Source organism: Artibeus jamaicensis, unplaced genomic scaffold (genome assembly GCF_021234435.1).
Source record: "Artibeus jamaicensis isolate MK-2021 breed Jamaican fruit bat unplaced genomic scaffold, CSHL_Jam_final contig_1998, whole genome shotgun sequence".
Classification (NCBI taxonomy): Eukaryota; Metazoa; Chordata; class Mammalia; order Chiroptera; family Phyllostomidae; genus Artibeus; species Artibeus jamaicensis.
The window spans coordinates 12464465-12490768 of NW_026521407.1; the positions used below are offsets into that span (position 1 = coordinate 12464465).

General features: G+C 36.6%; 1 protein-coding gene across 1 annotated transcript in view; it reads right to left on the minus strand.

Annotated features, from left to right (window-relative positions):
* Positions 1–26304, minus strand: part of MED13 (mediator complex subunit 13) — a 100203-nt gene that overhangs the window by 61148 nt on the left and 12751 nt on the right. Inside the window, exons 3-8 of the mRNA XM_037163736.2 lie at positions 24954–25122; positions 4316–4461; positions 3358–3555; positions 1484–1678; positions 833–995; positions 528–638 (exon numbers count right to left, since the gene is read on the minus strand). Of these exons, the coding sequence (XP_037019631.2) occupies positions 528–638; positions 833–995; positions 1484–1678; positions 3358–3555; positions 4316–4461; positions 24954–25122 (982 nt within the window). The remainder of the gene's footprint in view (positions 1–527; positions 639–832; positions 996–1483; positions 1679–3357; positions 3556–4315; positions 4462–24953; positions 25123–26304) is intronic.

Here is a 26304-nt window from a genome sequence, read left to right on the forward strand (position 1 = left end):
ACACTACCCATGAACACTTCTCAAGACCTGTGTGCCTTTACCTTATAGATGCTGTATATACTAAAGTATAAAATCCTTTTATTTGGCTATAAAATCAAGTATTCATAGTCCAGCCCTGGTAACTGTATAAGAACTAAAGCATACATTTGTATATACTTCCATAATCAGCTCCAAATTACTAAACTCTTTTTCCTCAAATTTTCTCTTTTGACTTTGGCCAGGTAGCTCAGTTGGTTGGAGCATTGTCCCAAAAAACCATGGTAGTGGATTCAATCCCTGGTCAGAGCATGCATTTAAGAATCAACCAATGAATGCATAATAAGTAAGTTCAACAAAAAATGTCAACATCTCTCCCCCTCCTCTCTGAAATCAATAAATAAGTTTAAAAAAATTTTTTAAAAACACCTTAACACACTGTGTTTATGGAAGCTTCCTCAAAGTGGGGCATAAGTAGTCAACAGCATAAGGAACTGCCTCACACACATATATGTATATAGATATCAACTGACCAAAAGAAAAAAATGTACCTCAAACAGCAGCAGTTCGTTCTTTGTGTGGCTTCAACAAAATCCCAGGATGGTACTTTATCAGCTGTCTCTTCTTCACACAGACCACCTGATGAAACTGAATACTTTCTCCTAAGATTTGAAATTATAGAATTATTTAAAATTCATAAAAATTTTTGTAACCCTGAATTAGGCATTAAAATTGAATTTTTTCTAAATCAGTTTCCTGAATTAAGAAAAAAATCACACAAATGACTGTTTACACTATTTACAAGTAACTATTATAACAACATGTAATTTTTAAACTTGAAAATGAAAATACATACTTGTTCTGTGCTCTGTTCATATTGCATTCTTGCCAAACTCTATCCACCACATGATTTGCTAATTTTCTGGGTATTTTCCCACCATGATGGCTAGTACTATCTGAGTTGAAGCCATCAGATACTGAAGAAAATTTGACCCACTTCTGGGCAGACTGAGGATCAACTGAAAACAAACAAAAAAAGAATAAACTGTAGAAGAATTAAGTTGATGTAAAGTAATATTATCTAGGTTTTTAAAAATTACTTAGCGACAACTTGCCCCAGGTACTTGGAAAGCCTGCTTACATTATGAGGCAAAAAGGTTGTTACTTAATTGACACATGAGTAGAAAGCAAAAAACCTAAACAAGGGATGTAAATTGGATGATAGTGTTATATAATGCTGATTTCCTTACTTGGAAGATTAAATGGTAGTTACATAGGAAGGTGTTCTTAATTTTAGAAAATACACTGAGTACGTAAGGCTGATAGAACATCATGCCTGCACTTGCTCTCATATGGCTCAGAAGACAACTAATGATGTTTAGGAAATCTGGATAAGGGAATTCTTTGTACTATTATTTGCAAACTCTTCAGTAAATTTTAAGTTAAATGTTTACTGTATTAAAAATAAGACAATCTCTAGAGCTAACAAAACAGATTGTAACGATACCTGTCTGCACTTCCTCAGGAGATGTGGGTGGAGTGAGAGTAACCGAAGACATAGCAGGATCTCTTGTGGAAGCAGGCACTTGGTGGACACCCAAGCAAGAAGCTGAACAGTGAGAGGATCCCACAGAGCTGGGAGTAGGAATGTCTGACTGAGAAACTAGAACAAAACATGCTGGGTAGATCATTCGGACACCAGCTTAAAGGAAAAAAGACAGGAAAACCAATTACTATTATGACAGTGGCAATGTAGTGGCATTCATTTCACTCAAAAATACTGTAAAGGAACAGTAGGTATAATATAATCACATTTAAGTAACAATATATTTAATATACTATTATAAATTTTTTTTTTTGGCAAAAAGTTTTTCTGGAAGAAACCATGAGAAGCTGTCAGTAGTAGTATCTTCCGTACAAGAGATTCAGAAGAAAGCAGCTTACTCTTCATTTTTGGACTTTCTGGTCATGAAAGTGTACTACTTTCCTTTAAATCCTTATTTGCAAATTTGACCAACTTTAAGGTATATTGACATTAATTTTTAAAAGATTTATATTTACTTCTTTTTAGAGAGAGGGGAAGGGAAGGGCAAAGAAAGGGAGAGAAACATCAATATGTGATCAGTTGCCTCTCACACGCCCCCAACTAGGGACCTGGCCCATGACCCAGGTATGTGCCCTGACTGGGAATCAAACTGGTGACCTTCCGGTTTGCAAGCTGGCATTCCATCCACTGAGCCACACCAGCCAGGGCAATTTTAAAAGTTTACAACAAAGGTAATCTGGGCACTAGAATTATGCACCATTTTCTGTTTTCTTCTTCGTGTGTCTCTATTTAAAAAGCTTAATATATGTTTGTGTTTTGCATCTGTTTTTGTCACAACTGCTCTGACAGTAACATACTTACTGAAAATGAATGTTGATATTCTTACTAAAAAACCCAAAACCACAAATAAGGCAATCTTCATATACAACATTACCATATGATTCCATTAAACACAGTACTGCAGATTCTAATCCCAATTATCTTCTCAATTATACATTTCCCACACCTCCCATGTCTAAGGTAGAATATACATCATCATTCCATTGTTAGGCTTGGCTCTGTAACTTGCTCTGAAATGTTAATGCATGTGATATATGTCACATCTAAACAGAAGCTTTAACTTAAAAGTGCTTGCAGGATCAGTGCAGCCTCTCTTACTTCTGTCCTCTCCCTTGAAATTAGCATATCTCAAATACAGTTTACGTTGCTAACCTAGGTCCCCAAAGGAGAAGACATTTAGAATACATCCAATATGAATAGAGATGACTTGGGCAGAACAAATGAAGACCCAAGTTCTTTAGGTACATATTATATTCTGCCTTTTAAGCTATCAGAAGTGACAGAATAACCAAATGTTAAAATACTGCATAATAGTCTGTCAACTTTTCAGCTGCCAAATATTACTCATTCATAATTATTTTCTTCATCCTTTCTCATGCTTTCCTTTAGATAAGACTGTATTTCCCTGTCCCAATGACTTTGCCTTGGCTATGTGACTAGTTTTCTCTAGTGGAGTGTAAATATATCCTTGTAGAAGCCTTAAATACAATTACATGGTTTGGTTAGAAAGACTTGGTCCCTATTATTCCTCTGTTCTTGTTAACAGCATGTCCCAGATACTGGGTACTCTTTGAACCTAGGTTGCAGTATAAGAAGATACAAGGAGCTGAACCACAACCAAGCTGCAGTCCTTCAGTAATATAAGCAGGAATTAAGGAAGAAAATGTCTGGTGTTGAAAGCCACTAAGGTATGACCGTCATTTATTACTCAGCAAAATCTACTGATACATGCAATTACATATTTTCCCCTTAGCATTAATATTCAGCATCCATACCAACAAGAACTTCTACTGCAGCTAAAGAATCATCTTCCCAATCCATATCTTCCTGTTTTTCTTCAGACATCTCCTTCAAGCAAGATGAGATAGGATAGAACTGTTTCCATTCACCAATTAATTTTTTTGTAGCTGAATCAGACATCTTGAATGCCTGTCCTGTGAGAGTGCCATTCAGCCCAAATGGGCTCAAGATAACTACAAATCCAAAACAGAATCAAGTAAGTAACTAAAGACTGTTACATCAAATAGATCACATTGAACAGTATGGCAAGTAATTATACAATTCTAAAAGAGTTAAAGGAAAGCCATAATGATCAATTTATTGTACTTCACTACTGTGAAGATAAGTACAGCACTGAGTTTATTACAAAAATGTAAAACGTGTCTATCCCCAAATCTAAGATGGACAGAATTTCACAATGAACTGCGAATTTGTATATTCTTCAAGTTACCCTGATTTCACTAAGGAAAAGCAAATTGAGGAAAAACAATGCGACTATATATATTTAAGTGCTTACTATGCAATGCCACATACATTTTTAAAAAGCAAATAGTAGGCTTAGGAAGTCCTTAAAAATAAATCAGCAACCCTGTAAAGTATTTCCCCTAAATCAATTATACCTATGTCTCTGTGTTAAATTTTAAAAATGACTTATGTGACCTGACATACAAGATGACCAGGAAAACATAAACATGTATGTCTGCTACTTACTTTTTAAAAAGATACTCTTTAAAATGTGCTGCCATTCAAGTTGCAAGAATTTTTAAAATAATATCAGTATTAAAAAGTTATTTCATTGACTTAGTACTCTAATGGGGAAGGAAAAAAGTAATCTGTATCAGAATCATCATTAGGATAAATCTCATTAATCCCAAAATGTCAAAATACCAACTTTGATAATTTTCTTGAAACAACAATAAAAGATCAAATACCTAAGCCAAAAAAATAATCTACCTTGAAATGGGCTATTAGACTGTTGAGCAAGGGTGATATGCTCTTCACTAAGAAGGTACACAGGTTGATGTTGGTTAATTTCCACACTGGTACAAACATTGCTGTCTCCATGCAAGAAAAAGGTGAAAGAGCAGGACAAGTGTTCACTAATAAAGGAAAAAAAGTTGTATTTAGTGATAATATGACAAAAATATTAACTTGCTTTTCTTTAATATGAAGTTATACCACAATGATGCACATTCTCTTTAACCCAGAAATTCTACTTCATCTGAAGGGAAAAAAAAAATCACTGATATGATCAAAGATTTAGCTACTAGAAATGTTCTTAAAAAAAAAAAAAGCTCTGGCTGGTGTAGCTCAGTGGATTGAGCACGGGCCTGCAAACCAAAAGATCGCATTTCCGCGGTTCGATTTCCCGTCAGGGCACATGCCTGGGTTGCAGGCCAGTTCCCAGCAGGAACCAGCTCCCAGCAATGTACCAGAAGCAACCAAACATTGATATTTCTCTCCTTCTCTCCTTCATTCCCTTCTAAAGATAAATAAATAAAAATTTTTTTAAAAGTTCTTAGCAGCATTCTTTATAGTAGAAAAAGCTGCGAATAAAGGTATATAAGTTAGGTATACATATACATACAATTATAATAAAGCCAGTGAAATAAGTAAAGGTATGGACAGGGTTTGGTGGAAAGGGCTACCAAAATAGTATAGTCTCAATTTTTTAAAAGCAAAGTTTCTTTGGTGAAAAAAGTCTAGGTATGCAACAGAATTAAGGGTGACCTAATTTTTACTTTTGTTCATTTTTCCTCTATATAAAAAATTAAATACAAATATATTTCCTCATTGTATTATTTCTGAAATTGGGCTGCATGCAATTAATTAAGCATTAAATGCACTGTCCTTCCCTCAGCCCCAATGAAGTTATTTTAAAGCAATGATGGCTCTTACAATTGAAGGCATCCTATAATCAAAGCTACATGCAAAACAGACAATCTTAGATATGCCCTTAAGATAAAATTTAAAAAGATCAAGTGGCCCAGAGGAAAATATTGTATACTAAAAAGATTGTACTTTTCTTATTCCTCCTCCACACATTTATCTTAATAATCCAACTTAACCAGTTATTTACAATAAACTCAATACCTGTTGTATGTTTCTATAAGGCCTCTTGAATTATTTCTGGATAAGGGAAGAGCATAGTAAACTAAAAACTAAGTTACAGTAAAAGTAATACCATAGCTAAGAGAAGTGGGAGAACAGAAGGTAGGAAAGTGGTGAGAATGTCTTCAATGAATATACATAGGGTGGGGCAAAAGTTAGGTTTAGAGTTGTTCATATGGGAAAAACAAAACATTTTTAATATATTTTACCAATTATGCTATTACAGTTGTCCCCTTCTCCCCGCTTCACATGCCCTTCCCACCCACATTCCCCCCCCTTTAGTCCTTTAGTTCATGTCCATGGGTCATACATGTAAGTTCTTTGGCTTCTACATTTCCTATACTGTTCTCATCCTCTTGTCTATTTTCTGCCTAGTACCTATGCTACTTACTCTCTGTACCTTTCCACCCCTTTTTCCTCCCCACTCCCCTGTTGCTAACCCTCCACATAATCGCCATTTCAGTATTTCTGCTCCTGTTCTAGCTGTTTCATTTACTTTTCTTTTTATTTTAGGTGTGGTTGTTAATAACTGTGAGTTTGCTGTCCTTTCACTGTTCCTATTTTTTATTTTCTTTTTCTTAGATAAATCCCTTTAACATTTCATATAATAAGAGCTTGGTGATGATGAACTCCTTGAATTTGATCTTATCTGAGAGGCACTTTATCTGTCCTTCCATTCTCAATGAAAGTTTTGCTGGATAGAGCAATCTTGGTTGTAGGCCTTTGGATTTCATGACTTGGAATACCTCTTTCCAGACCCTTCTTGCCTGTAAGGTCTCTTTTGGGAAATCAGCTGACAGTCTGATGGGAACTCCTTTGTAGGTGACTGTCCCTTTCTCTCTTGCTACTTTTGGGATTCTCTCCTTCATTTTAATCTTGGGTAATGTAATTATGATGTGCCTTGGTGTGTTCCTTCTTGGGTCCACCTTCTTTGGGACTCTCTGAGCTTCCTGGACTTCCTGGAAGTCTATTTCCTTTGCCAGATTGGGGAAGTTCTCCTTTATTATTTGTTCAAATAAGTTTTCCACTTGTTGCTCTTCCTCTTGCCCTTCTGATGCCCCTATAATTCGGATGTTGGAACGTTTAAAGATGTCCTGGGCGTTCCTAAACCTCTCCTTTTCTGAATTCTTACTTTTTCATTCTTTTCTGATTGGATGTTTCTTCCTTCCTTCTGGTCCACACAGTTGATTTGAGTCCCAGTTTCCTTCCCATCACTATTGGTTCCCTGTACATTTTCCTTTATTTCACTTAGCATAGCCTTTATTTTTTCATCTTAACTTGCAACCAAATTCAAACAATTTTGTGCCCATCCTGATTACCAGTGTTCTGAACTGTGCATCTGATAAGCTATCTCTGCATTGCTTAGTTGTATTTTTTCTGGAGCCTTGATCTGTTCTTTCATTTGGGCTTTTTTTCGTCTTGACACATCTGTTATATAGTGAGGGGCAGAGCCTTAGGCTTGTGACGCTGTATGTGGGGAAGGGGTCTGAGAGGGAACAATGGCGCTTGCTCCATTCTCTGCCAGCTTTCACTCACTTCCCCTGCTTCCCACAAGTGAAGTGGGCCCTTCTGGTGCTGATTTCGGTGGGTGGGTTTATGTGCACTCTAGGACCCTGTGGGTCTCTCCAACAAACTCTCCTGTGAGGCTGGGAGTCTCTCCCACTGGTGCCTCAACCCCAACTGGTGTTTTCAATCAGTGGTTTGAGGGTTTATTTCCCTGTGCAACTGGGACCCTGAGTTACACAGTCCATCCCACTCTCCAATTGTTTCTCCCAGTTTCTCTGCGTGTGAATCTGGGACTGCCAAGTCCGCAATCCGCAGCCTGGCCTCGTAGGATCTGCCCGCTGCTGCCTTGCCAACCAGCTGCACCCTACTCCACAATCCGCCATCTCACTGGGTCACTGGGTCTGCCAGCTGCCACCTTGCTGTGAGTCCTCTCTGCCTGGCTGCCTGTCTCCGCCCCTCCTACTGATCTGGATGAATATGTCTTTTTTAACTTCTTGGTTGCTGGACTTCCAAACAGTTCGATTTTCTGTCAGTTTGGACTGGTTTTTGTTTTGAAATTGTCCTTCTTTCAGTTGTGTAAGGAGGCACAGTGTGTCTACCTGTGCCTCCATCTTGGCCAGAAGTCAAAAAATACTATTGTAATAATACAAGAATAAACTGTTTCACAAATTCACAACTATAAACCTATCTTTGCCCCCCTTTGTGTTAGGGAGTCAACAAGTAATGTCTGAAGTTGACAGAAGAAACTGAAATTTAAGCTTATTCAAGTTAAAAAAAAAAAAAAAAGAAGAGCTGAAAATACTACATCTAAAAACAATATAGCTAAAAAATATCTTTTATGGTACAAAATCAAATATAGTGTTAATAGTTGATTAACCAAGGCCTAGAGGTAGAGCATTTATGGAATTATGGCAGTAACTGTAAGAAGAAATAAATTTAAAAAACAAAACTGAAAAACAAACAAAATCTGTTTACTTCCAGCGAACTGGACTAGAGCAATAAAGAGCAATCTTAAATTTTTCTACATTTAGGGCCTGCGAACCAGACAATCGTGGTTCGATTCCCAGTCAGGGAACATGCCGGGGTTGCAGGCCAATTCCCTGCAGGCCAGTTCCCAACAGGGAACGCACGAAAGGCAACCATACATTGATGTTTCTCTCCCTCTCTCCTTCCCTTCCCCTCTAAAGATAAATAAATAAAATCTTTAATTTTTTTCCTAAATTTATAATAATATTCTGTGCTGTTTGAATCATATAATTTTTTAATTTTTTAGAAATTTATGAATTTCATGTAAGACCCCTTTCCCCACTGAAGGGTCCTGGTACTCTTGTCAAAGATCATTTGAACATATACATGAAAATGTTTACTTCTGAACTTTATTCTACTCAATCTTCATGCCAGTACATTTTTTTATTACTGTAGCTTTGTATTATGTTTAAGAAAAATTTTTTATCCTCATCTGAGGACATTTTTTCAATGCTTTTACAGAAAGAGGGAGAGAAACATCAATGGGAGAGAGAAACATCGATCAGTTGCCTGCCTTATGCACCCTGAGCAGGGAACAAACACACAACCTAAGTATGTGCCCTGACAAAGAATTGAACCCGCAACCTTTTGGTGCACTAGTCACCGGACAAGGCTCCAACTGAGCCACCCCAGCCAGGGCTGTATTCTGTTTTGCTCACCCCTGCTTTTATCCAGGCTCTTTGGTGTGATTTTTGTAATTCTTCTCATTAAAGTGAAATCTACTTCCCCAACCCTTCGCTCAAGCCTATTTTGTGACTTTCTCTGGCCAAGCAGGGTCTGGAAATGTAGTTATGCAATTTAGCTTGTCCTCTAATGCTTCTTTCATCACTTTATGCATGCCCTGGCTAGCTCAATGGTCTAACATGGAGGAGAATCATGGAGTACACCACTACCCACCTATAGTTTACAGCGTGGACTAGATTGGCTAATATCTGTTTGACCTGCAGATACATTAATAACAATACATAAAACTGATGTTTTAAGGCTCCATATTTGGGGGTGGTTTGTTACAGAGAAACAGCTGATACAGAAATTGGCAGCAAAAGTGAGGTGCTACCATGACAAAAACCTAAATATGTGGCATTGGCTTTGGGGACCAGATGATTGGTAGCAAGGAATATAAGACACTGAAAAATGGTGAACCCATTTTATGTAATGAAGAAATACTTCCCAGTATTGTCACCTAAAATAATCTGAAAGACAGAAGATGTGCCTAATGAACTTACAGAATTGGGGGAACAGATAAAATCAAAATATAATTTGGTTGTCAGCAGTTATCCTTGATAAAGTACTAAAAGAAAGAAATGAACTCAGAAAAGAACCTGCTGGTTTCCAAGCATAATTTAGAAATAATACAGATAGCCCAGGGCTAGAAAATAAACTGTTTTGCAACCAAGTGATGGTGTGGCCTATAACAAGCCTCAAGGAAAAGACGGAATCATGAGTGTGACTCTTAATACCTGTGTTAACCCAAACATGATTCTTGATACCAATTGAAAGAGCAGGATTTAAAAAAACTACCCTTATGTCTCCATATATATGTATTTTCTCAAAGACAGTATTTCATGTAAACAAACATGTATGCAACTAATTTTGTTACTATTATGTTGGAAGGCATATGTAGACATATCTGTGCTTTTCTTTCCAGTGTCCTCTTTTTGGACAAAATTATATAATTAAGGTTGAGTTATAGAGCATACAGAATACACAATATGCCCTGGATGAGTGGCACCACTGTTTGAGCATCATCTCATGTACCAAAAGGTTTCAGGTTCAATCCTTGGTTGGGGCACGTTCAGGAGGCAACCCATCAATGTTTCTTTCTCACACTGATGTCCGTCCCCCGCCCTGTGCCGCACTCTAACTCTGTCTCTAAAATCAATTTAAAAAATCCTTGGGTGAAAAGAAAGGAAGGAAGGAAGGAAGAGAGAGGGAGAGAGAGACAGAGAGGGAGAAAGGGAGGAAGGAATACACAATATAGTTTCTGAATAGTATTTTTATTTTAGTAAACCATTACTGTTTCATTTCTGAGAGGGATATGCCCATTATATCTATTGACACAAAACAGGCAGAAATCAATTTTCAAAGTATTTTTTCTCTAAACAATAAAAAAGAGCATGAAAATTTAAAAGCAAGACAGAAATCCTTTTAAAAAGAAAAATTTATATTCGATTGGTTAGAATGACTTTACATTTTTTAACATTACAAGCTTTTTACAGATTTTTTTCAAAGAACTTTAGAAAACAAATATTTCCTAGTAGAGGGGGTAAAATTTAACTTGAAAGGGAGAATTACTAACTAAAATGACTTATGTCAAGGAAAACATTAAGGAAGTGACTCAAGCAAGAATAATCTATTACTAGAGAAATTGTAATTTGATTAGGTTTAGAGATCTAGTGAGTATGCTATTCAAATGATTATGAATGCTAAGTGCTTACTCAGTAACTGAATAGCAGATTTAAAAATCTGAATTGCAAATACTTCCAACAACATTTGCAAGTATAAGCAACAACCTAAAACAGTCTGATGTTCTTTATCTTTAAAAGACAAAGAGGCTAGGAGACATGAATTTTATAGCCTCATATTTACTGTTCTTTTAATCAATGAAGTATAGTTCTCAAAAATACAGCTTTCAACTACATGTTTCGTTTCATACATAAAATATTAAATGAGAAAAAAAACAACATTTAGGATGGATTTTGCCATGACATAAAAAGCTAATAATGTGACTAAAAATTTTCCTGAACAGACTATTATAATCTGGGAAATGTTAAAAAGAAGCACATTACTTAAATTCTAGTAAGTGTTATTTAGGATAATAAATGTAATATGATATAAATAAAAGTCATGGCCCATAAAATTGAAGGCCAAACATAGCCTTTCCATATGTCCAATGAGCACTTGACCATCTTAATAACGTTTAAATCAGAAAAGAAAATGTGGCTTTGATGTAAGGTGATCCATTTGTCTCCAAAGGGTCTTTGTAAAAACCCAATATTCCAACGTGCAAAACATATAGTCAATCAACTTCTCACCCATTTATCTACACTGCCCTGTACTCACCAGCAGCTCTCAATTCCAGCTGTCTATGATTAAAGGAAAACATCGCCTCCTATACTGCTAGCATGTTCCCAATGTAAGAGATGGCACACAGTTACAAGTATGCGAAATGCAATTTATTCTTGTATTATTATTTTTATTAATTACTGTATTGTTTTCCATATGAGCAACTGTAAACCTACTTTTACCAACCCCTGGATAAAAATGGTTTAAAATTACCCAAATTTGCATGACCTAACAGGAAAAACTAAACATTTTAAATATGGGATAAAATTTCTGAAATTCTTATATAAAGTCAATATTCTGGTCAGAAAATTGTCTAGGACAAAAAGAATGGGAGTTAATACAAACTAAATTTAGAATGACTTTTCTTTCAAGGAAAGAGATCAGTGATATTATCTCTCAATATTTTTGGTACTTAGCACTTAAGAAAGTGGAGTTAAAACAAACATGTAAGTACAATGAGAATCCAAGGTACTGTTAACTACTATAAAACTTCACAGAGGATACCACTGCTCTCCAGGAGCTTACACTATAATGATCCAAACCAAAAGTTATGAGTGAGACAGAATTTACAGTTGAAACTTGAACAAGAAAAATGTTCCTCATATAAGTACTGAAATTAAACAAGATTCTTTATTTCTAAGACAGAAAATGAAAATATGCTTACAGACTAAAGCTAGCTGTTCTGTAACAGTTAAATGTGGACACTGCTTTAGGAGGTACCATAGCTCATCTATTTTTTAGCATTTCTGCTAGATGGGTACAGAAATAACAATATGCTATTTTGCTGGTAGGGAATTCATGGCACAAACAAAATTAGATGGCTTAAGAACATAAAACTAGTTGAAGTGAATGTTGGCTTAAAGCCCTAGTCATCCTAAAGACCAATTAAAAAATGGGCAAAGGACAGACATTCATCCAAAGAAATTATACTAATGGCCATCAAGCACATGGAAAGATGCTCAATATCATTAATCATTAAGGAAATGCAAACCAAAACTATAATAAGATATCACTTCATACCCATTAAAGATGGGAAGAGGAAGTAGGAGGAGGAGAAGGGGAGAAAGGAAAGGGAAAAATGGAGAAAGGGAAAGGGAAGAGAGGAGAGGGATAGGGAGGGAGAGGAGAAGAAGAGAGGAGGGGAAGGGAGAGGAGGGAGGGGACAGAATGGGATGGGAGGGAGAGAAGAGGGAGGGGAGAGGGAGGGGAGAGGGAGGGGAGAGGAGAGGAGGAGGATGTGGAGAAATTGGAACCCTCCTGCACTGTTGGTAGAAATGTAAAATGGTAAAGCCCCTATGAAAGAGAAAGTATGGTGATTCCTTAAAAACAAACCAAAAAACAACACCTACAATAAAATTAGTATACAATCCACCAGTTCCATTTTGGCTATATTCCAAAAGAACTTAAAGCAAAGATTTGAACAGGTATCTGAACACCAATATTTACAGCAGCATTAATCAAAATTGACAAAAAGTGGAAACGACCCAAATGTCCACTAACAGATGAATCAATAAACAAAATGTGCTATAAAAATACAAAAGAATATTATTCCGCCTCTTTAATAAAGGAATAAAGTTGTGGTGCATGCTACAAGATTGATGCAAACCTTTAGGATATTATGCTAAGTGAAATAAGCTACCCAGACAGTTGAATTCATTAGAGATAGAAAGTAGAATGGCAGTTACCAGGGACTGGGAGGAGGGGAAAATAAACAGTTACTGAGTAATAGGCAGATTTTCAGTTTGAGGTGATGAAAAAGTTCTGCAGATACACAGTGGTGACGGCTGTACAACAGTGTGCACACACTGAATGCCACTGAGCTGTGCAATGAAAAGTGGTTAAAATGGTAAATTTGGTTGTGTATATTTTGCCACTGTTAAAAAAAAGCCCAGATTACTCCTAAATTATTCCATTAATTAGACAGTTTTCAATCCTGTCTTTCATTAGAATCACTGGGAGAGCCTTTAAAAATTCCAAAGGCCACACTCTCAGGTTAAAATGCAAGCATCAGTAATTTTTAATCTCTCAAGGTAATTCTACATCCATACAAGTTTGGGAACTACTGCATTAATCTATTATTTCTGTAATCCTCATAGTAATTTTTTAAGTTTCCTAAATTTATAGGTACCATTTCAATATCTGGTATTCTTAACGTATTCACTTGAAGAAAGGATATATTTTAAAATTCTGAAGATTAGGGACTTCTGCCAAGATGGAGGCATAGGTGGAGACGCCATGCTTTCTCACACACCCAAGTTTACAACAAAATATTAGCAACAGAAAACACAGCCAGAACACAGAAAATTGAACTTTTTGGAAGTCTGATAACGAATTCTTCAGCCTGACCAGTATGAGGGGCAAAGCCAGCAGCTGGCGGAGCGGAGTTGTACAGGAAAACTCGGTCAGACGGACTCAGACGCGCGGATCCCAGGTATGGGGTTGCAACGGGCAGACCCAGTGAGCGACCCAGTGAGCGACCAGCGGACCCAGCCAGGGTGCAGGGCGGCAGGTTGACTATGGTGGCGCATTCCTGCGCAGATAGACGGGCAAGGGAGTGGGCAGTGAGACGGGACCCAGTGGGCCCCAGCAGCGAGAGGCAGCAGAGGGGGCCGCCATTTTCCCGCTCTGACACCACCCCCACATACAGCGGCACAACCCAGCAACTTGGGAGGCCCTGCCTTGGTGAACATCTAAGGCTCCACCCCTCATACATAGCAGGTGCAAACAGACCAAAAATGGCTCAAGAAGATCTCAAAGCCCCAGAGCCCATAACTCTAAGTGACCAAGAAATAGCCAACCTATCAGATGCACAATTCAAAACACTGGTGATCAGGATGCACACAGAATTGGTTGATTTTAGTCACAAATTAGAGGAACATATGAAGGCTAAACTAATTGAAATGAAGGGAAATGCACAGGAAACCAATAATGATGAAAAGGAAACTGGGACTCAAATCAACTGTGTGGACCAGAAGGAAGGAAAAAATTACCAAACAGGAAAATATGAAGAAACAAGAATTCAAAAAAATGAAGAGAGACTTAGGAACCTCCAGGACATCTTTAAACGTTCCAACATCCAAATTATAGGGGTACCAGGAGGGGGAAAGGAACAGCCACCAGTGGAAAACTTATTTGAACAAATAATAAAGGAGAACTTCCCCAATCTGGCAAAGGAAATAGACTTCCAGGAAGTCCAAGAACCTCAGAGAGTCCCAAAGAAGGTGGACCCAAGAAGGAACACACCAAGGCACATCATAATTACATTAGCCAAGATTAAAATGAAAGAGAGAATCCAAGAAGCAGCAAGAGATAAGGGGACAGTCACCTACAAAGGACTTCCCATCAGACTGTCAGCTGATTTCTCAAAAGAGACCTTGCAGGCAAGAAGGGGCTGGAAAGAGGTATTCCAAGTCATGAAATCCAAAGACCTACAACCAAGATTGCTCTATCCAGCAAAACTTTCATTGAGAATGGAAGGACAGATAAAGTGCTTCTCAGATAAGATCAAATTCAAGGAGTTCATCATCACCAAGCTCTTATTATATGAAATGTTAAAAGGACTTACCTAAGAAAAAGATAAAAAAGATGAAAAGTGAAAGGACAGCAAACTCACAGTTATTAACAACCACACCTAAAACAAAAGCAAATTAAGAGGACAGCTACATCAGGAGCAGAACCAAAGAAATGAAGATCACGTGGAGGGTTAGCAACAGGGGAGTGGGAGGAGGAGAAGGGGGGAGAAGGTACAGAAAATAAGTAGCATAGATGGTAGGTAGAAAATAGATAGGGGGAGGGCAAGAATAGTATGGGAAATATAGAATCTAAAGAACTTGAGACGCATGGTCATAAACTAAAGGGGGGAATCGTGGGGGGTGCAGGGTGGAGGGGAATGAGGGGGGAAATAGAACAACTGTAATGGCATAATCAACAAAATAAAAATTAAAAAAATAAAATAAAATTCTGAAGATTAAACACTGGTGAAGTTTGTATATACTTCTGCTCACTTAGCAAACATATTATTAACCTTATACAGTAAAGAATTCTTAGAAAACAACATTTTGTTCTGGTTTAATGCTTCAACTGCTCTGCATGTACTCTTTATATATAATCTTGTATTTCCCCAATACAAGTAATTTTGAAGCATTGTTATATTATTTCCCATCACTTTAAAAAGATGTAGGTAGAGCCTGGGCCAAGTGGCTCAGCTGGTTGGAAAACTGGCCTGTGCACTGAAAGGTTGTCATTTCAATTCCTGGTAGGGGCACAAGCCTGGATTAAGGGTTCCATCACCAGTTGGGGCACATACAAGAGGCAACCAATAGATGTTTCTCTCTCACACCACCGTTTCCCTTTCTTTTTTTCCCTCCCCAGCACCCCACCCCTGGTCTCCATGTCTGTCTCTCTCTCTCTCTCCCTCCCTCCCTCCCTCAAAACCAATGGAAACATGTCCTCAGGTGAGAATTTCTTTTTAATGTAGTTACAGAGGTTACAGTGGTCTACAGGGTCCACCATCAGTCTCACGATTTTCATACCCTATAATCCAGCTCCAACACTTGCAAGCTTTAACCCTGGACAAGTTACTTAACTTCTCTGTGCTTTAGGTTTACCTGTAAAATTGGAGTAATATAGGGTTGTTGTGAGAACTGAGCTAGTTTATATAAAGCCCTAATTTCAAATCATCTTAGTCAGTTCTGCTTAGGTAAAGGTTTCTCACTCACCCCTCCCTTCAGAAAAAAAATTCTCTATTAATTCACATCTAACAATTAATACTTCGAAACACAGATTTGTATGAATCTGTAGTATGAATCACAGTAAGGAACGATAGTCAGAAAAGCTTATCTTTAACTAGGAGGAAAAGAGAGAAGTAAGTCTCCCTTAATTTTTGTCATAAATGTTTCTGGAAAGCATGAGGATGTGAAAAACTGACAACGTCAATCCTAATGATTCAAGCATTGAAGAGAAATTTCATGGGTCATAAGTACTATTATATCATCACTTAATATTTCAGAAATAGAATGCATAATGATCTTGACCAGCACAGACAGCTGCAGGAAGGAAAAAAGACACAGCTACTACGCCGAAATTGGCAGAGAGTGGGTACCCTGACATAAAAGTGAAGGTTTCCCCCACATTCACAATTTAGCACACACTTCCAAGAGGGTTCACAGACCAGACAGAAGATTATCTTTTATCATTAAACACTACCTAAGCTCAGCTGGGCTTAAAGCCCTAGAATTGTGCTATTGATGTAACAGCCAGTATACAGATGTGACTATCAAGCACTTGACATGTAACTAGTGTAAATTCAGATGTGCTCTAAGAATATATATTTCAAAGACAGTAAAAAAAAAGCCAAAAAAGGCAAAACAACTCTTAAAATCTTTTACACATTTAATTATATGTAGAAATCGTATTTTAAATATACTAGGTTAAGTAATTAAAATTAATGTCATTTCTAAAGGTTTTTAATGTAGCTATTAAAAGATTTAAAATTATATGTGACTCACATTACATTTCTATTGGACAGTACTACCTTGGAACACAAAGAGGGAAAATAAGTCCTTAGAAAACATAATAGTGATACATTTTAACTTTCCTATTAAGTTCAGATTTCCAGAAGTATTCAGGAACCAAACCAAGTAATACCAAAAAGCTTTATTAAATAGCTAACATGTTTCCAGAGGAGAGTTAAATCTTATGGTGCTTATATTTAAATATAATGTTAGAGATAAAGGATGGTGGAGAAGCTACAGGTGTGGTAAAAGGTAAACACAGCTTTATGGGTGAAATTTAATAATCTTTCATGCATTGCCTTAAAAACAAAAACAAAAATCAATCTTGACCAACCTCTTTAGTGAAGCTCTCAAAGTATTGTTAATTAGAATTGTCAAGACTCTGGTGTAAGAAACAGCATCCAAAAGAACTTTCTGCAATGACGGAAATATTCCACATCTACACTATCCAATACAGGAACACTTGAAATATGGCTTGAGCAGCTAAGAAACTGAATTTAATTTTAATTTTATTTTTTCAATTATGTAATGAAATTTCAGTAGCCACAGTGGCTGGTGGCTACTACACTTAACTGTATAGTTTTGAAACTTTTTAAAAGAAAAAAAAATTAAATTTCCTTATTCTGTCCTAATATTCTAGTTACAATTAATTCCAATCAAATACTTAGGGATATACTCCTCTCCTTCCTGTGAACTTCTTCACTTAATTCACCCCACAAGACCAAAGACCAAATATATCTTTGTGAAGCAAGTTCTTTGCTAATACTTAACTCTTAACTCCAGGACCCAAAATAAGGGCTTAGAACATACAGAACCAGACACTGGATCCTATCACATTTGTTATACATTCAGCAAGAATTTACTTATTCTATCTTGTGTGCACATGTGTGTGCGCATATCCTATATTGCCATTTAAAATTGAGGTTAAAGATAAATATCTTACATAAAGTAAAAATCTCCAAGTAGATTTATCAAGTAAGCAATATGTTTTTTCCATAGAAATTAATTAGTCAAGATGAAGGCATAGGTAAACACAGCTCACATCCTTGCACAACCACAGCAAACATTACAACTAGACTACAAAACAAGTATCACCGAAAATGTCAGAAAATCGAGCTGTATGGAAGTACAACTCCCAAGGAGTTAAAGAAGGCACATTCATCCAGATGGGCTGGAGGTGCGGAAACGTGCAGAGACCTGCAACAGGTGGTTCCACACACGTGCAGTGAATAAAAATTGGGAGGGATACCTCAGGAACAAGAGATACCAGCCTCACACCAAACGACCCAGCCCAGGGTTCCAGTGCTAGGAAGTTAAGTCCCCATACCTCCTGACTTTAAAAACCAGTGGGGGTTGGGGCGGGAGAAGAAACCAGGACCCTCAGGCCTCTCCTCTTAAAGGGCTCACAATGGACTTACCAGACTCACTCCCTCTGGGATTCAGCACCAGGGTAGCAGCTGGAAGGTCACCAGTGGTATACAGGAAGAAAATGAAGCATCTGGCATCAGGGGGAGTACCAGGGAACAGCCTTCTCCCAGATAAAACTCCAAAGGCCAGGAAGTGACATCGTCCCCTTTCTGAGCCGTCCCCCCAACAAAAGCCACAGAGCAGTGATCCTGTATTGAAGACTCCATCAACCTGGTTCACACAGGATGCCCTGGCTCACAACTAAGGCTCTACCCCATCCAACTTACCAGTGCTCTTTTCTACAAGAGCCAACACTCCTAAGACAGGGATTCAAAGCAGCTCTAACTGATACATAGAAACACAGTGAGGCTGCCAAAATGCAGACAAAAAAAATATGGCCCAAATGAAAGCACTCCAGAAAAAGAATTAAACAGAATGGAGATAAGAAATCTATCAGATGCAGAGTTCAAAACACTGCTTATCAGGATGTTCAAGGAACTCATTGGGTACTTCAACAGTGTAAGAAAGACCCAGGCAGAAATAAAGGTTATGCTAGGTGAAACAGAGAAAAATTTACAGGAAAACAATGTTGGAGTGGATGAATCCAAGAACCAAAACAACAATTCAGAATATAAAGAAAAAATAATTCAATCAGAACAGCAAGAAGAAAAAGAGAACCCCAAAACACAAGGATAGGCTAAGGGGCCTCTGGGACAACTTTAAACATACCAACATTTGAATCATAGGAGTCCTGGAAGGAGAAAATAAAGAAAAATAAATTGGAAATCTATTTGAAAAAATAGAGAAGGACAAAGAAAACATTTCAGTTTTGTGAAGGAAACAGACACACAAGTCAAGGAAGAACAGAGAGCCCCAAACAAGTTAGACCCAAAGAAGACCATACCAAGACACATCATAATTAAAATGCCAAAGGTTAAAGATAAAGAGAGAATCTTAAAAGCAGCAAGAGAAAAGCAGAGAGTTACCTACAAAGGAGTTCCCATAAGGCTGTCAGCTGATTTCTCAAAAGTAACTTTGCAGGCTAGAAGGGATTATTAGCAACAAGCATTCAAAGTGATGAAAAGCAAGGACCTACAACCTACATTACTGTATCCAGCAAAGCTATCATTTAGAATGGAAGGGCAATCACTTCTCAACCTTCTGGCTAAGATCAAGTGTGGCACTGAAGGGCAGATAAAATGCTTCTCAGAAAAGGCAAAGCTAAAAGAATTCATGATAACCAAACCATTATCATAAGAAATGTTACGGGAACTTATTTAAGAAAAACAAGATCAAAACTATGAATATTAAAAAGGCAAGAAATTCACAACTATAAACAAGTGAATCTAAAAGACAAACTGAGCAAACGAGCAGAACAGAAACAGAATCAATGATATGGAGATCACATGGAGGGTTATTAGTTGGGAGGGGGAAGGGGGAGAATGAGGGAAAAGGTGCAGGGATTAAGAAGTATAAATCGGCCTGGCTGGTGTAGCTCAGTGGATTGAGCTCAGGCCTGCGAACCAGACAATCATGGTTCGATTCCCGGTCAGGGCACATGCCTGGGCTGCAGGCTGGTTCCCTGCAGGCCAGTTCCCAGCAGGGGATGCACAAAAGGCAACCATACATTGATGTTTCTCTCCCTCTCTCCTTCCTTCCCCTCTAAAGATAAATAAATAAAATCTTTAAAAAAAATTTGAGAAAGATTTAAAAAAAAGTATAAATTGGTAGGCACAGAATAGGGAGGGGGATGTTAAGAACAGTACAGGAAATAGAGTAGACAAAGAACTTATATGCATGACCCATGGACATGATCTAAGTAAGGTGGGGGGGGAATTCCCAGTAGAAAGGGGCAAAGAGGGAAAATCTGGGACAACTATAATTATATATTCAAGAAAATATATTTTTAAATAAAATAGAAATAAAAAATAATTATATGGCTACATCTTTCATTGAGGGAATGGGATAAAATTAAAGTATATATTAAAATCAAATATGTTCCCTATTAACTTATTACATCCCTGTACTATATCACTGCCACTTAGCAGGCCTCCTATATCAATACATACTGTAAGATATTGGACTAGCTGTCTTAAAAAAAAGTTCAAATATCTTTCTAGCTTTCGTAACTAGAAGCATTTATTCAACACTTACTAAATATACAAATTTAACTGTTAACTCAGCTAAATTGCTATAATAGATTTAATTCAATATGACAAACTAAAGAAATAATAAAATTCTTTTCAAAATAATCTTATTCAAATGTGCTAAAACATCACAAGTTTGTGACATCTTTTTCTAAGGGACTATTTAAAACCTGTAGTAGCTCTGGCTGGTATAGCTCAGTAAACTGAGTGCCAGGCTGCAAACCAAAGAGTCACCAGTTGATTCCCAGTCAGGGCACATACCTGGGTTGCAGGCCAGGTCCCTTGTGGGGGATGTGCAAGAGGCAACCACACATTGATGTTCCTCTCCTTCTTTCTCCCTGCCCCCCTCTCTAAAATTAAATAAATAAAATCTAAAATAAAACCAACAACCCTGCACTAGGCCACTGATACTTATCACAGTCTATTTACCTATCTGTGATTTCACTAACAAACATAAGGACTACAATGTAAGAAAACACCTAAACTGTTCAAGAAAACAAAAACTGGCCATTCTTCAAAATATCTGAAGATCAGTTAATTCTTTTAAATTTCTTATTTAAGTTTGTTCTAGTGTTTAATTGCCCTAATATTGAGGGGTTCTTTACAGATAACCTAGCTATACCCCTACATTTAATTCTTTCCTTTCTGTCAGTCTCTGAAAACTGTTACATTTAACCAGACAATTAACTACATGGAAATCTAGATTATTATTAGAAGATGAAAGTCAATATTTAAGGGGGAAAAAGGAGAAAGAAGAATATTCCTGATCTTTTCTTTGTTCAAACAAACCAGTTTCACAAAATAAATTTTCCTCAACTACTGTGTTAATTCTTTTTAAGAATGTTTATACAATTGATCAATAAACAAAAAAAGTAGATAAGATGCTCCTTAATGGTTTAGCTCATAATGGCCCCAGAATGCATTATTTACAATCCAATCTTGATCCACCACCTTCCCATCATCATTCCACTGAATTCAATGGAAAAGTAAGTAGTCCCAAATCATAATTAAAAGAACTTGATTTAAGTCAAGCTTAACTGCTTGACTTTTTTCTACTTGCTTTTCTAAAGGGAGGGGAGGTGGCAGGAAAGTTTCTTGGAAAAAAAGATTTGAGGCCCAGCATTTATCTTTCTGGATAAAGTCAATTTGGTACAGTAATGCTTTAGGAATAATTCAAAAGAGCATATACTATTTCTGGTACCACCCCACTAAAAAAACACAATTTCAATTTAACTCCCCTTTTAAATGGGTCAGCCCATGAGAAAACACTTGTGCTCAATTACGTGGTTAACTAAGCAGAATCTATTGGATTCATGGAATTCTCCAATACAAAAAGTTGCATTTTCTATTATTAACAGCCTATTAAGAGTTTCTTTCATAAAAAAAAGAAAAAATAAAGACACCTTCAGTATCTTACAAGGAGTGAGTGAACACATTCACTTACCGCTACTTCTTTGTGAAGCCTATATAGATAGTAAAGGGTGAGGAGGAGAATAAAGAGAATGGCAGAAGTGACAGCAGGAGACAAAAAATGGCCCCAAAATCTGGGCAGCCAGCAAGCAAAGGCAAAAATGGTAACTGACTTAGCAGATAAAGACTAAGGGGAGAAAGCCAAGATGTAAAGTGAATCACACCACAGAATTCCAGAAAGTTTCAGAAGTTGAAGACACTATAGTATCTCTGAAAGTGGATATATAGGAACTAAAAACAAAAGGAAAGTTCCAATAAATAAGTTAGACCCCCCAATCCACTTCTCCATCCTGTAGGCATCCTAAAGAGCCTGTAGACTTCCCCAGGCTCTTTACATTGTTCCAGATCTTAGAGGCACTCACTCTTTGCAATGGATGAAACAAGGGGACTCAAGCACCCAGAGATGCTAAATGTACCTGAGGTGGATTTATTTAAAAAACAAATTAAGTGAAAATGTAAATACTATTCACGTAACCCCCAATATAAGTATACAGGTGTAGTACCCTTTTCCTAATAGTCTCCCTAAACGTTGACAACAAAGTTTATACACTCTAGTCAGGACACTGAAGGACTCCTCTGGAAAAGCGGATTAATTCGAAGTGGTGGGAATGAGGGGAGACACAATGTCAGGTAACAGATCCCCAATAAAAATGGCCAGGTCTCCAACCAATTATCCTACTAAAGCCTGCAACTTCATGGCTACACAATACATTGTACTTCCAATCAGCATTTTAGTGCCAAGAAGTCTTACGGGTAGAAAAGGAGGTAATTCAAACATTCGAGATCCAAAAATATTACTTCTCATGTACCCCCTTCTCTGGAAACTACTGGTGGATGGCCACTACCAAAATACTAAAACAAAAAAAGGAAATATAAAATCTAGGAACTAAGTAATCCAACACAGATAAGACAAGGTAACTTCTAAGATGACTACTGTGAAACAGACCTCAAGAACAACTAGTCCAAATTGGAATTGAAGAATGAAGGGCTTCAAATACGAATGTTAACAGGAAAGAGAAAGGGAAAAAGAAACTAGTAGATAACACAAACTCCTTAAAGGCAAGGAGAGAAGACTTATAATTCTGGTAGGTGGTCTACGGGTGAATTATCTATCAGTAGATACATATATCAGGAGTCAGCAAACTTTATCTATAAAAAGCCAGAGAACAAATATTTTAGGCTAAATATTGTAGGTTTTGTGGGTCACCTGTCTTTGTCACAACCATACAACTTTTCTATAGTGTGAAAGGAGGCATAAAATAAACCATAGATGAGTGAGCATGTCTGTGTTATACTACAATTATTTACAAAAGGTGGCAGGCTACATTTGCCCAGTTGGATGGCAATCTATCAACCCCTAACATTGATAATTAAGTGAAAAAAGAGATAATCATTAAAATTGAGAAAAACAAAAAGTTGCACGAGAAATGGAATCCTACTACATTGTATGGCTCAGCTTTAAATAATATATAACCATATAATATATACAATGGGTATTGTTTTTACCAAATCTTATAGTAACTCTATTGGCAAGACAAGGAAAGAAAGAAGGGAAAAGAGTGTATACAAGTATGCCAATGACCAAGTGGTGAGTGGGTATAGGGGGTATTAGAAATAAAACATCTATAAACTATCAATAGAAAGTCAACAGATTAATCCTGAATAAATTAACTGAAAACTCAATAATAATTATGCTATTTGCTTTTAAATTTTTTAAACAGATGAAGTAAAATAAACTTAAAAGAATTAAAAGGGATTGCCTCTGAGAAACATCTAATAGGGCTCAGGACTACAGCTTTTAGTTTTAAATCTTGTTAATCTGCTTACTTTCTTAAACTTATATAAATGTATATACTGAGCATTGCTAATTGCCTACCTGGTATCTATTTCCTCTTCTAATTGCCACTTACCTAATATCTAGTCTCTGTTTATTCTTACTAACCAAAGTCTTATTTTGTTCAGAGGGGCAATGTTCCCACATAAAAAAAGTTTTTTAGCATAGCCAATGACATGTCAGCTAAATTTTTCAGAAGTAAATCTATTCTCTGATCCAAGGGTCAACTCCCTTCTTACTCCTTCCCTTCCTTCCTCCTCCAGCCTGAAATCCACCGTGAGCAAAGCCTAGAGGTACAACATCCACTGGGACCATGAGAATGAAGGTCAAAGGCTAAAGATGACAGATCAGAAAACTCCAGGGAACCTAAGTATTGATGACATTATTGAAAAGATGTACCACCAGTATTAAACTATCTACCTCCAGACTCCTTGCTATTGAGAAAAATCAATTCCTACATAAGCCAGGCAGTTTGGATTTTTGTCATTTGCAACTGATTGCATTCTGAACCTGTAGTCATTTTGTTGACAATAAAGGTTTATTTTGATTTTCAAAAAAGAAAAACATGAAAGAGCCTTGATTTGTCCAGGCTTATCTGCTCATCCATTCTACTAAAAGTAGAAACATGTGAAAAAACTCTATATGCACATGTAAAAAGATACACACATGACATAAAAAATGGCATCTCCATGATTACAATAACCACCAAATGTTTACTTCATATCTTCACATCTTTCAGCAAAAGCTAGTAAATTTCCTTCATTTTTCTCTTCTTCCACATCCCATCTTACCACTGTTTCATCTCTCTTGAAGCCTCAGTATTTCAACAACTACTTGAAACTGAATCTTCTAACAGACTGTGCTTTATATTATGTAAATCACAGAGAATTATAATAAACCTAAAGCTTTTAACTGCAGGGGAAAAGAAGGTATCTTAGTCTTCTGCCTCCATGTAAAACCTACTCTACAAATTAATGTCCTAAATTTTCTTAATTCAAAGTTCAAGAAAATTATCAATACTACCAAGAGTAAACATGTTTTACAGAGAAAAACAGAAAATTAAATTACTTTAAAGCAAAATGAGACATTTGGAAATGTAAAAGGTTAACTCAACCCAAAACATAACCACAGATCACTGTATTTAACAAGTATTAATGTTACCTAACAGAAAACCACGAATATACATTTCCATTAGAACTAAAAAAAAAACAACAAAAAACAAACAAACACATAAGCTTCTGCTTTCATTACACATTTTTTTCTATCATCTCAGAATAAAACTTAGGCCAGTGTATTGACACACAGCCTATTCACACTGCAAGAAAATTCTTAAAATGTACAAAAGAAATGGCGAAGTGGTCAAAGAAAATTGAATACTTATAGTACTTTGCCATAATTAACCTAATATGTGTGTTAATATATTAGCTGTGTTAGTTCACATTTTATGTAAAGCCATAAAAATTGACAAACCTAAAGAAATATCAAGTGAGAGTTTAAATAAGACAGCTTACCTTTTATTTATAGGTTTTTCATCTTTCTCGTAAGGCTTTACAAACCACTTGCCAATACGTACAAAGTTCCGGTTCATTAAACACCGTTCCAAGAGATTGTGAACTGCTTTGAAAAGCAGAGTACGGCATTCATAAGAAAGTCCATTCTCCCAAACCCCATCTTCCTCTTCTACAAGAGAAATAAAAAGAAACAAAAAGTAAAGCAATGGCACTATATCTACTCAGAGCCAAGTAAAAAGTTTTACAGTTTAAACTAAGTATATAAGCCCTACTTTGACTCAGTATAGAGATATAATCACTTCTATATATCTCTAGACATTAAAATATCAGGTTTCAAAATTACCCCATAAGGAATTAAAGGCCTAAGTGCCATTCAGTCTATTAAATTACCTGAAAATGATCTTTCCACCGTATGAAAAGGTAACGCTATATTGCAAATATCATGATTTGGTTTCTGTATCAATGAAAAGGACATGTGTATAACCTGGGAAATAGTAAACACACTCTATATCTATATAAAGAGGCCAATTCCTAAGCTGGCTCACTTTTTAGTTACTTTGTCCTAATTCCTCCAGTCAGTCATCCAGTATGCCAAAAAAAGTAGCCAGTTAATAACTACATTCAAAACATTTTATGCCCATCAGCATTCTAATATATGACCCAACTATAAAAATAACTGAAGAATAAAAAGGAAGCTTTTGGCTCAGGGCCTAACGAGCAATGCATTATCAGCCACCTTACATCTCATTTCAACCATATGACTCCTGTGATTCAGTACAGGATCCTCTACTTGGGAGATAAATTTAAAATTTTAAAAACTTAAATTTTAAATGGCACTTCTGATATAAAGTTATAGCTATCTTTAGTAACTCTACAGCCTCAATTTTGCCAGCAAATCTATTAACCACCCCAAATTAACTTATACATACTACTTCAACATTCTAACTTTTATCGTGTTTTATAAACTGTTACTTTAAATATAACTTACTACCCTTCTCTATAGGCTACATACCTATTTATCACTATTATTGTTATTGATTTTTAGAGAAGTTGCTTATGTGCCCTGACTGAAGATCAAACCCACAACCTTGGCATATGACATTCTAACCAACTGAACTACCCAGCCAGGGCTGGCCTATATACCTTTATACACATTTCATAAATATTGGTCATCTTCTTTCAATTCAACACTAATTCAACTAGAAATGTATACACTATACACATGGAAAAAAAACATGATGCTTTTGAATAAAAGCAGAGACATGTATTAAAAATTATATATGGTTTATATTCAAAACTTGCATAAATGGGCAGAACAAACATTAACTAAAGGGCATGACTGAACTTTAAA